We start from the raw sequence: 11,634 nt of genomic DNA, 5'->3' as shown, positions 1-11,634 counted from the left end.
AAATTGAAAGTAGACAGGAAAAGCTCTCGGCAACCTGAGCTAATTGTACTATTTCAACATCTCTGTGACTTGGGCATTATTATTTTATTTTTTCAATCCAGAATACACATCCACAAAAAGTTCATTTTACTGCTCCTGTTTTCATTAGAATTGAAAAAAACCCTCAGGTAAGTCTTGGAGAAAGGTACTCCATTGTCCTTGCTCTGTTATCGGCTGTCCTCCAACACCTCTGCTCCTATGAGCTCTTCCTCCGTGGAAGTTAGGATTAAGAAAGTTAATTAGGATAATTAAATTAGGATTAAGAAAATCAGGATTAAGATGCAGGAGCCCTAAATTCAAGAACTGGTTATTGCTGAGCAGCGTTGATGATATTAAGTAAAATCATTGCCAGCCTTGCTGCTTTTATCTCTCCATGTCCATCTCTGCCACCTTGCCAGCCATGATCCCAAGGTGCTGTTTGAAACAAGGAGGAGTCACCCTCCCACTGCAGGTGGCCTCTGAAAAGGCAAAAATATAACACAAGATTAACATCTAGGATGTGCCTGCCCCTCTCTGTATTTCTTCTATAACAAGAAATCAGGACTATTTGGGTATTTATTTCTGGGCCTGAACAGGTTCCTGATCCTCCCCTGGAACACTCCCATGAATGCCTGGGGGGTAAGGGAGGCGTGGTGGCATCAAGTCATCACCCCTCCTATTAAAATTATATTTATTAATTTATTCCACTAATTCTATTGATGGCCTATTACTCAATTACCACATTTCCACTTCCTAGTCAGGTCACCTGAAGGACTTCAGCAGCTCTGACTGAAATTCAGCCTCAGCTGCTGCTCATCCCATCCTTCAGGTCAACCCAAAGCTGCTGGTGGCAGGAGTCCCGTTTTCTTCCAAAGTGCTACATAAAAAGGTAATGTTAATAAATGTTTCCAGCTGGAAGGGGGCCTATAAAACATGTTTGCCTGGGAAAGTTCACCCAAGCTGTGAAGCTCCAGCATGGGCAAATTCATCTTTATTAACCCTTTGGTGGAGAGCACAGTGTGATGTCACAGCACCAGGGCTGGCCCACTGCAGAGGCATTCAGGCCAAAATTGTGCCAAAAAAGCCTGTGTGGTGCTCCCTGGTACCCACAAGTGTTTTCTGGGGAGCAACGGGACCACCTCGGGATGGTTCGGGCGCTCCACCGGCTGCCACACCAGGACAGACCTGGTGGCAGCAGTGCAGGGCAGAGAGTGAGAAAACACCCAGAAAAACAGTTTCATCCTTAAAAACCCACCCAAACCCTACCGCAGTGTTTCCCTGCCCTCACCCCCTTCGCCAGCAACACTGAGATGGGAAGGAGTCGCTGGGTTTTGGGCACAGGCCTTGACCCAGGGGATACTTGGAGGTTTGAGCTGGGACACACAGAGCAGGAGCGTGGATGAGAGGAATTCTGAGCTGGCTCTGCTGAATTTGATGCATTTTTTAGGCTTTCCCTACAGACCTCTTCTCCTGGCAGGCAGGCAGTTGATTGTTAGAGATGTGGTTTTATCCTCCCCTCTGCAGCAAAAGCCGCTCCCCCATCCCTGCTCGGGCCCAGCGCTCCTCACAGGTGAGGAAAATCAGCAAAGGCGGCTTTAAAAAGGCACAAGGCGGAAAAATCCAGGGAAAAGCTGTGCAGGTGAGGGCATTTCCACCACGTGCCGGCTCTCAGGGCTGCTTTATGTAACTGAGCACGTGGCTTCCCACGTTTATTTTTGGGCCTGCCACGGGTGAGCTGATTGCCAGGCCCTGAGCATCGCCCTGCAATGATGTCAGTCTTCACCGTGCTGGCATTACAGCATCATAAAAAATTACAGAGCTGCTATTTCGGGTAGCAGCTCTCTCCGACTCAGTGAATAAATGCAGCTCCATCTGACTCACTCCGGGGGATTATTAATAGACACAAAAGCAGAATGCCAAACCCCCAGGAATATCGCTCGGTTCCCACACGGAGCTTTCTAGTTTCTTGCAGCAATTGCTCTCGAGAACTTTTTGTCTTAAAATGTGACTTTTTTCTTAATATGTGTATTAAAAAAAAATTAAATATATGCAGGGGGAGCAAATCTTCTCTTCAGCTCACCCCTGGGAGGTTTGAGGGGGGAAGTTCTGCAAGGATGGAGGGTGGTTGCTCCAGCTCCGGGCGGGCGGTGCCCGATCCAGCCCAGCATCACACACCCATCCGAGGCAACACCTCCTGCTGACAGAGCCTTAGGGTGAGGCTGCTGCTGGTAACAAAGCTGGGAATAAAAGCTCAGGTCTCCTGACTGAAATAGAAAGCACCCAGGATGGCAGAGCAGTGGGGAGGGAGTCATTCCGAGAGGGAAGGAATCACAGGCTTCTCCTTTTGCTGCCGTGGGTGCAGGGAATAGGTGTCCATGAGGCTGCTCTTACAGTTGGCTTTTATGAAGGAGGTTCACAGTCCCACACATGTTTATGATGATGAAGAAGCAGCAGAAGAAGATGATGAGCATGATGAAGAGGATGATGATGATGGCTCTGCCACCTTCAAGCTCAAAGTGAGCGTTTACCTGGATGTCGTGGGTAGAGATGTGCAGCTAAATTAAAAGAAAAAAATATTTTTTTTTCTTAAAAAGCAAAGACATGAAGGTTTTTGAATTCTACCAATGTTCCCATCTTGCAGTTCCCCTGAGCTGGGGCTTCTTTCCCTTTGCCCCAAAAGCACAGTAACAATAATAGGAATTTTCACTTGGCGCTTACTCAGTTTTCTGGATGTTGGACTTGAAGGCTTCCTTCCCAACAGTAAAGCAAATGATGTGCCCCTCCAAAACCATCCCTGCATTCCTTGTCTCCTCTTCCCCAAACACCTACAGAATTAAACTCCATAGAGAAACATTTCAGCATGAAAAAGCAGAGTTTTCCAGCAGGGTCTTCTGATGTTCAACTCTCCCAAAAGCATCCTCCATAAAACCACGTTGGTAGGAAGTTCCATAAATTTGCGCTTTCTCAGTGAACACCATAAACATTGTCAGTGCCACACACTGCACGTGGTTGCAGACAAAGCTTTTGATTATCCTGGGGTGCAAGTGGGGTTATCTCCCCCTGGGCTGTGGCTGTCTCTGACAGGTAAAAGCTTTGGCACACGAGATACTCATTGCTCAGACACCCCAACACCCCACACAGCACCTGAGCTGGGGCACTTGTTTCAGTCATAGAAACCCAGAGTGGTTTGGGTTGGAAGGGACCTTAAAGCTCATCTGGTTCCACCCCCTGCCATGGGCAGGGACACCTTCCACCAGCCCAGGTTGCTCCAAGCCCTGTCCAAGCTGGCCTTGGACACTTACAGGGATGGGGCAGCCACAGCTTCTCTGGGCAACCTGTGCCAGTGTCCCACCCCTGTGGACACCTCATGGTGTCAGGGACTGTCACCTGTGAAGCAGCAGCGTTGATCAAGGCTGTTGATGGGACAGCAGTGCCGACAGCAACTGGAAATCTTGTTACAAGCTCACATTAAGTTCATTCCTTGGTAGACACACACATACCTGGCTGGAAGCCTCTCCTGTCCTGAAGGTCTGACGGGTCAGCCAAGCCAATCTGGAGTTGAGTGATTGCTAATTCCAAAGTGGGAGTGACAGGAAACTATTGTTTTACAGACCTGATAAAACTGAAACAGCTGACAACTGAGTATTTCTCTTCAGCCCAGTTCTCATACGGTGCCGGCGATGTCTCCAGAGTTCCAACACGTCTCCTGGTGCTTCATCAGCCCCTTTGCTCTTGTGTCATCATTCAGATTTTAAAATACTTGCTGTGCTCCGTGGCCACTCTTATGGCCAGTCCTGCATGTTCTTTACAGCAACAAAAAGGCACACCGCAAAAAACCCATGGGATGCTGCTGATCCCTGGCTCCTTTCTATTCCAGACGCGGCCACCGTGTCCCGTGGCAGCACCGAGCACAACTCCAGCTGCAGAGGAGGGACGCGGGGACGGTGGGATGAGGCTGTTCCCGGGGTGAGGATCTCACCTGTCTGAAAACATCGCTACTCCTGCTGTGCACACAGGGAAGGAAAGCAGCAGTAAGTCAACCCCGGGCTCTGTGGCGGGGGAGGAGACAGAGCTGGGTCTTCTGGCAGCGAGACTTAATTCAAAAAACCCAAACTTCTGACTGAAAGCAAAGGAAGAAATTAATGTTAATTGGGGGTGGAAGAGTTTGGGAGGGGGCACAGGTGAAGTGGAACTCACAATAAATAAAACAAATAAAGGCATCATCGTTTTAGGTCAGAGCTCATGGATAAAACATGGCACAGGGCTGGATCTGGGAATGGTCACAGCCGCTTGGGCAACTCTTCCAGCTCCCCAGTTCCTCTCCTAACGCACGGGGCAGGCTCTGAGGGGAAAATCCAACACTGCTCTATGGGGTTTGCACAAAGCAAAAAGCAGAGCAAGGGAGGAAGCTTGATTGCAAAACCTCTTCAACCACAATTTCCTCCAAGATCCCAGAATCCGACTTGGAGCTTAAACAGTGAGTCAGCCGCCTAAAGTGAAGTTTGGGCCCTAAATCACTTGATATTTCTTTTAAAGGAAACCTTGAAATCCCATTTAAACTAAGCACATCATATCAGATATAAGCAGTTTTCCTTCTCTTCCCACCCTCCTCTTTCCCACCCTGCTGAATATATTTGAGCAGACTAAAGCAATGTGGAGGCAGGGCTGCAAGGAGAGGTGCATTTTAAGCCCCAGTAAACTACTTATATTATTAGAGATCCTCAGCCATTGTACATATTTAGACTTCTAACAAAATTTGCCAGGATTTTGCAAAGGTGGGAGAATTAAAGCAGGTTCAAAAGCGACATTCATTTGAGCACTATCATGGGGCTCCTTATGGGATCTGATCTCTGCTTCTCCGTATCCAAAACTGTATGAGCAATTCTCCTGCCTGACCAAGTCGTTCAGTCGGCTGAAAACCATCAAGAAGCTCCTGGGACCTGCCTGGTACAGGGTGATGGCAGCAAGACCTGTCGTGGCCAAGGATTTGCTGATTTGGCATGAACAGGCAACACCTGCCTCCCTCCCCAAACCCTCAGTTCTGTTCATGTCTCACAGAATCACAGAACATCCTCAGCTGGAAGGGACACACGAGGATCACCCAGTCCAAATCCTGTCCCTGCACAGGACACCCCATGTGCCTGAGAGCATTTCTTGCAGAAGGTCAGAGCAAACTGAAGGCTGTCTCCCTCACGCCAATCCCAGCAGCAGCCTGGGCAGTCCTGGAGCAGTCCTGGGGCAGTCCTGGAACAGTCCTGGAGCAGTACTGGAGCATGTCAACTCCACAGACAACCACTGATGCCCTCCAGACCTCCTGCCCTCCCTCGTGCCCCCCCAGCCAGCAGCAGGACAGTCACAAATACTGTCACCTAAAGGTCCATCAGTGAGGTTGTAATTCAGAGAGAAGACTAAAGCACTTGCTGCTGCTCAGAATAAGAGCACAGGTAAGATGGGAATTGTTTGTCCTCCCTCATAAAGCCTCCACCAAAGCCCAGGCCTTTGGTGCCATCATCATTGGCAAGAAAAATATGAAATAAAAGAATTATTAAAACTAAGAGGTGGCTGAAAGAAAGACCCCAATGTGTCTAACACAGGGTTTGTGAGGGGAAATTTATACATGATATGTTCAGCATCTGGACAATGAAATATGTTTCAGAAGAACAGACCCAACCCCATCACTCCTGTACCACTCACAAAAGCTTTATAAAGCACTTTGGAGAGAAGGGTTTGCGGGATCAAGCCCCAGGACTCTTTATTAATTAAAGTCTTTTAAATAATTGAAATATGCAGTCTCTTGACTCCCCTCAGCATGGCTACCTGCTCGAGAGCTGGCATAAATTATGGAAAAAAAATCATATCCAAGAGGATGGAGTTATCACCTTGAAGAATGCATCACGGATCAAACGGCTCTGTGGCACTGAGAGATGCCAACAGCTCCAACAAGGAGGATGGGATGGGAGGAAGGCAGCGAAACCCCACCTCCAGGGAGGGCAGGACACTCGGGAAGAGCTGCGTGGCCAAAGCAGCTGCTGAAATGCAATGAGGATTTGGGAAAATCAAAATTGGCTGGAAATTTCTGACCATCGGGATAAAGCTGAACACGCCAGGGAGGACCCTGACACTGAGCTGTCACAGGGAAAGCTGTTCAAGCTCAGAAGCACTTGAGTTGTCTCAGTCCTGGAATACAGCAACCACGGGGCTCAGACTGAGGCTGATGGGAGCCCAGGGGACTGAGGAGCCTGCAGAGCTCAGGAACAGCTTCTGCCTTCAAGCAAATAGACTGATCTGCAGCTGCCTGGGAAGCTGCTCGTGCTGGAAGTGCTCGCAGCCAGCGCTGCACAAGTAGGAGTAACTCACAGGTCTCTCTCCCTGCTGGGTCCTCCCCACCCCACTGCCTGAAAGCCAAGGGCAAATCCAGTGCAGGGATGGGAGCATGAGGAAGTTGGGGTTTTTCTGGACATATTCTAGGTATGGCACAGCAGTGAGAGGGAAGGAAATCCTCTGTCATGGACTGTCCAACCCCACTCAGAGCAAACACTGGAGGAAACCTCTTTAGTCAAGAAATTCGCCAAAAATTTAGAGATTTTCCGAAGACACAGGTGACCTTTGAGAGACTTAGAACCCTTCGAAGGAATCTGATTTTTCAGAAGGTTCAGTGAAAAATGGCCAACAATAAACTTTGGGCTCCATGCCCCCCTGAAGCCACATCATAACAGATGCTGTTAAAGCAATCCCATGATCTATTCCACACCCATCACACACATCAGAGTAACAAAATCAACACAGTACAGAAACTTATGTCCTGACAAAACTGCAGTGCAAACCTTGCCCTCATACAGCATCGAAGCAGGAAGAAATACCAGCACAGGTAACAATCTCCTTTGAAATAATAAATACAAAAGCTGTATTTTTTTCCTTAATTTTTTTTTTTAACTCATGACAGCATTTGTTAAAAATATTACATCTGCTTTTGAGAAGGTAATATCCTCTCCATTTAATATGGAAAAATAAACTCTACAGGACACACAACAGATCCCCGCAGTTGGCACAGAGCTGCTTTAAGAGATTAGATCCACAGGACTCATCAAGGCGGAGGGTTGGTTTTGTCTTCCTTGTCCCCAGACTCTGAAAACATTGTGTTGTAGGAATGGTAAAAGACAAGAATACATAAAAACAGTAAAATGTTTATTTTCTTAGAAAAAAAGAGATTCAAAATGATTGTGATCACACTCCCATTCGTGCTCAGCAAAGCCAATACTGCAAGCTTAGTCCTTGATTAAGATACCTATTAAATGAAACTCTTTTTCCTCTTAGAATACAAATTTCTGCTCCTGCATCACTTCCAGTATTTCAGTGATAACATGCTTTTAATGGATAATAATTTCTCAGCTTCTTCTCAGCAGAGAAACAAGGCCTGCCATGGCAAAGACATCCCATCTCCAAAGCTTGGAATCACCAGCATTAATAAGCACTCCGGCCCGGACGCGGACTGACAGACAGCTTAGGGGTGTTTCTTAGATGCTTGAATGTTCACTTATGGAAGCTTTGTATAACACTACCTCATCTGATAGAAAACAGGCCAGAGGCCTCAGTAAAATCAACGTCTTTTGGATTAACTTTTAAGGATTTGCTGCGTATCTGGACACAGAAAAAAGTGAGAAGTTGCAACAAGTTTTAACTAGCAGCAACAAAAACAGTTCCTTACGAGTTCTTAGCAATATTCCTCATCTGTTCATTAGGAAACACTGTAACTGAATGGAGTATATAATGTGGAAATGATCTTCTTCAGTTATGTAGTGCTGTTCGCTCTAGAAGACTCCCGGAAGGTCTCGGCTGGGCTGTAATCTATTTACACAGTAGTTACTCCTGGGGCGAGTGGCAGAGTTGGCACTATGTGACATCCTCCTCTTCTGAACAATAGTCACGACCCTGCAAGGACAAAAGCCAGACAGTTTGTACATGGCTACTGCAGACAGGAATGAGCTGAGGGAGCGCTCGCTGGGAATGCAGATCAGGTCTCTAAACGCGGCGGGGTTCAGGGCTGGGGAGAAACCTCCAGCACAGGGAATGGAGCTTGCACAACTCCTCCAGCCACGAAGCCAGGATAGGAGACCCTTCCCTTTCTCTCACTAATAATCTCCTAAACGTCATCCCTTACACTGAATTCCAGGGGGAGTCCAACAAACTGATTTACAAACCTATTTTATGCCAAGACGATTCACCCTGATGGGCACAACCCTGCACATTTGTTGGGAAGAGATAATCTCTGAGGCAAAAGCAAGGAAGCACATAATCCCATGAGCAACACAAGGCAGCTGCTGTGAACAAGAACACCTCCTGTGATAACCCCAGCAAGAGTTTAACCGAAGAGCAGAAGATACTATTTGTATTGAAATTATGCTTGCACAGTGGGGGATATGGGCTCAGCTTCACAAAACATGGATTTCTTATCAGACCAGTCATGTTAAGCCTTCCATTCCAGCCCAACCACAAGACTGGCAGCAGCATCTCTCTAGGTATTCCCCTTGGGCTGTTGTTCTGGAGAAGGTATGTCCTGTCCCTCACTACCTGTTTTGTTCAAAGCAGCAAAAAAAGACCTGACAGGTCCCACTATCCTTGTTTCCCTGCACAAACCCAGCTTTTTGACACAAACCACCTGAGATATCCTGTGTCAAACAAGTCCCTCAAATGCAGTGCCCAAAATCCCTGGGCTATTTCCCATTTTTCCCATGTGTTGGATGTATCACCCAAGTGCTCACATGGAAAATCCCAGCAGCTGAGCAAAGGGCTGTCATGGAAGAAGAAGAAAAAGAAGAGGAGAAATATGAGACTGTCTAACCTCCAACAGAGCATAAAAAGTCAGCATCACCCTGTAAGCAGAAGACACCAACACAGCAGTGGTAAAACAGGGGTACCCAGCTGCCTCCCAGATCAAAACCAATCACTGTCCTGTCAGGAAAGGGAAGGGAGGAGAGATAAAAGTGAAAAAAAAAGGGAAGAGATGTTTCTTGATGCAGATCAGTTTATTTGGGACACACAGCAGGGGTGCACATCAGGAACAAAGGCTCCAAAATGCCTCTGCAGTTACAATCCCAGTGCCAGTGGTGGGATTGCAGAGCTGGCTTTGCTGGAGAGTCCACACCCAGGAATGTGTGCACTCTAACAGCTCCCCAGGGGCCCAGCACTGTTAGCAAAAGGGTTTTCTTAGTAAGTTAAAATAAACCCCAAGAGACTAATCAGCTCAAATTCCAATTCAGCAGTCACTGACCCAGAAAGAAAGGAAATAAAATACATTTTTAAAAGTAAAAGCTCAAAAAGAAGGAACGCTGAAATACTTTGCAGTGAAACCCAAATCCACCACTTTTCTCCAGTCCAGGGACCACATCTGGACAAAACCAGGACACTAAGCTGGTGGTGATAAAAGCTTTGTCCAACATGCTTCAGAGCTGTGAAATGCACCAGCAGTGAGGGATGGCTGAGGCTCAGGGCACCTGCAGGAGATCCATTTACCTGGTTCCTCGGCCTCCTGCTCAGGAGGGAGCCCATCATTCCCCACCACGCTCCCACCAGTGGCCATCACTGCTATCACAGCCTCAAACAGACCCAAATCCTGGAAGAAAGCCACCATGCACTCCCTGTTTCCCTCCCGTTCCTCCTGCCATTTCCTTCTGCTTCTGGGTTTGCTCTGTGGCTACCGAGTGCGTCAATCCCCAAAGGGATGCCAAGGACCTACTTCAACAGCAACGGCCTTCAGAGGTCACTTCCAGCCCAAACCACTCTGATTCTGTGAAACATCAACCAGTGAAGCGGCAGCCAGATGATGAGCTGGTAATGTGAGCAGAGGAGCTCCAGTGGTATCTAAGTTTAGACTGAAAGGATGATGGGTTTTTTTTCCAGGAGCAGATGTGTGACAGGAAGCAAAGGAACCAGAGGAGGTAACAACTTCCCTCAAACAGACCACCACTGTGTCTGGAAAAGAAGTCTGCAGGAGAAGAGAACACTCCAGTGTGACCTTACTGTGGCCTTTCAGTACCTCAAGGGGCTACAAGAGTGACAAGACAAGGGGGAATGGCTTCCCACTGACAGAGGACAAGTTTGGATTGGGTATTAGGAAGAAATTCCTCCCTGTGAAGGTGGTGAGGCCCTGGCACAGGTTGCTCAGAGAAGCTGTGGCTGCCCCACCCCTGAAGTGTCCAAGACCAGGCTGGATGTGGCTCTGAGCAACCTGGTGTAGTGGGAGATGACCCTGCCCTTGTTGGGCAGGGGGTGGAGTAAGATGATCTTTAAGGTCCCTTTCCAACCCAAACCACTCTATGAGCCTATGATTCCATGACTGTCAGTCAAATCCTGTCCAGGGGAGCAGGCTCCTGCATCCAGAGGAGCCAGTGGAACAGAGCAGGTGGCTACCAAGAGGACTTTATGGGCCTTCCTTTAATAGCCCTTAATAGCACAGGACACTAAATGAGTTGTAATGATAATGGTAACACACGCCTCCAAGTCCAGCTAATTCCTGAGGAATCCCATCTTCCCCCCCTGCAGTTCCAAATCCAACTTTCAGCTTTTGCAGGTGTCCACAGAAACATCTCCAAACACCTTGAATGCCTCCTTTCCTGCCTGTACCCAAACCAGAAGGGCTCATCCCCCTCTAGAAATCACCTACCGGGGGTGCACCACGGCTGATGAGATCCTTTTGGGGAATAAAAAGAGGAAACATCCCAGGAAAAGGGCTTTTCCCCCCCTTTGGGTGGCAGGGCGAGGCACGGCCCGCCCGGCTGAATGGCCCCTTGTGCCGGGGATGCGCTTCCGCAGCTTGGCACCGGCACCCCAGGCACGGCCCGGGAGGGAGGGAGAGCAGGGCGGCCGGGCCGGGAGAGGGGAACGAGCTGCACCAAGCAGCCCTTTCTTCTGCCGGGCTGAAAGAGCCGGGGGGACACAGTGGCCCCTTTCACGGAGGAGGCGGCGCTGGGAATGGCGAGCCCGGCTCTGCGCTGGGAACCCTTTTCATCAATCTGGTTTTGTTTGCAGCCCGCGCAGAAAGGATGGGAAGAAAATGCCGGGAGGCGGCACTAAATCATTGTATACTGTGCTAATTTTTGTCCGTTTCTCATTTTGTTAGGGAAAAATCAATGGAGTCATTAAGAGCAATCCACTTTGCTAATGAGTTTCTGCCTAATCATTCTGCCCTTGCATACGTTTCGTTAGCAACCCCCCTTCCTCTTTAAATACCATACAACGAGCTGCATTGTGTCGCCGCCGCGCTCCATGCCCAGTTTTACTAACGAGGGGATGCAGCGAGTTGATGCCAGGCACCTCTGCCCTGGCCTGGGTACTCCCGGCCCCGGCTCCCGGTGACCAGGTGAGTGGACTGGCAGAGAAATCCCTGCAAACCCACCCCCACACTGGCACCCTTGCCAAGACCAAGTGATCTCTTGACCCAAAGTGACAACCCCTGTGGTGGTGGCAACGATTCCCCACACTCGGGGTATCCACTGACCACACCAGAGCTGTTATTGGGACGTCTTCACTTGCTATGACATTTTTTAATCTCATTTTTGTCCATGAGGATGTTTGCATTGTGATTATTTCTTAATCCCAGGCTGGTTTGGTTCAGAAGGG

At 48.5% G+C, this 11,634-nt stretch overlaps 1 protein-coding gene across 1 annotated transcript in view; it reads right to left on the bottom strand.

Moving 5' to 3' along the window:
- Positions 1-7,182: 7,182 nt before the first annotated feature.
- Positions 7,183-11,634, bottom strand: part of CUNH1orf21 (chromosome unknown C1orf21 homolog) — a 113,466-nt gene continuing 109,014 nt past the window's right edge. Inside the window, exon 6 of the mRNA XM_051794703.1 lies at positions 7,183-7,947. Within this exon, the coding sequence (XP_051650663.1) occupies positions 7,909-7,947 (39 nt within the window). The 3' untranslated portion in view covers positions 7,183-7,908. The remainder of the gene's footprint in view (positions 7,948-11,634) is intronic.

This window comes from Manacus candei, unplaced genomic scaffold (genome assembly GCF_025592945.1).
Source record: "Manacus candei isolate 608988 ecotype Guabito, Panama unplaced genomic scaffold, ASM2559294v1 h1tg000005l, whole genome shotgun sequence".
Taxonomy (NCBI): domain Eukaryota; kingdom Metazoa; phylum Chordata; class Aves; order Passeriformes; family Pipridae; genus Manacus; species Manacus candei.
Note: the sequence above shows the minus strand (reverse complement) of the source record. Positions and strands in the feature narration are given on the sequence as shown.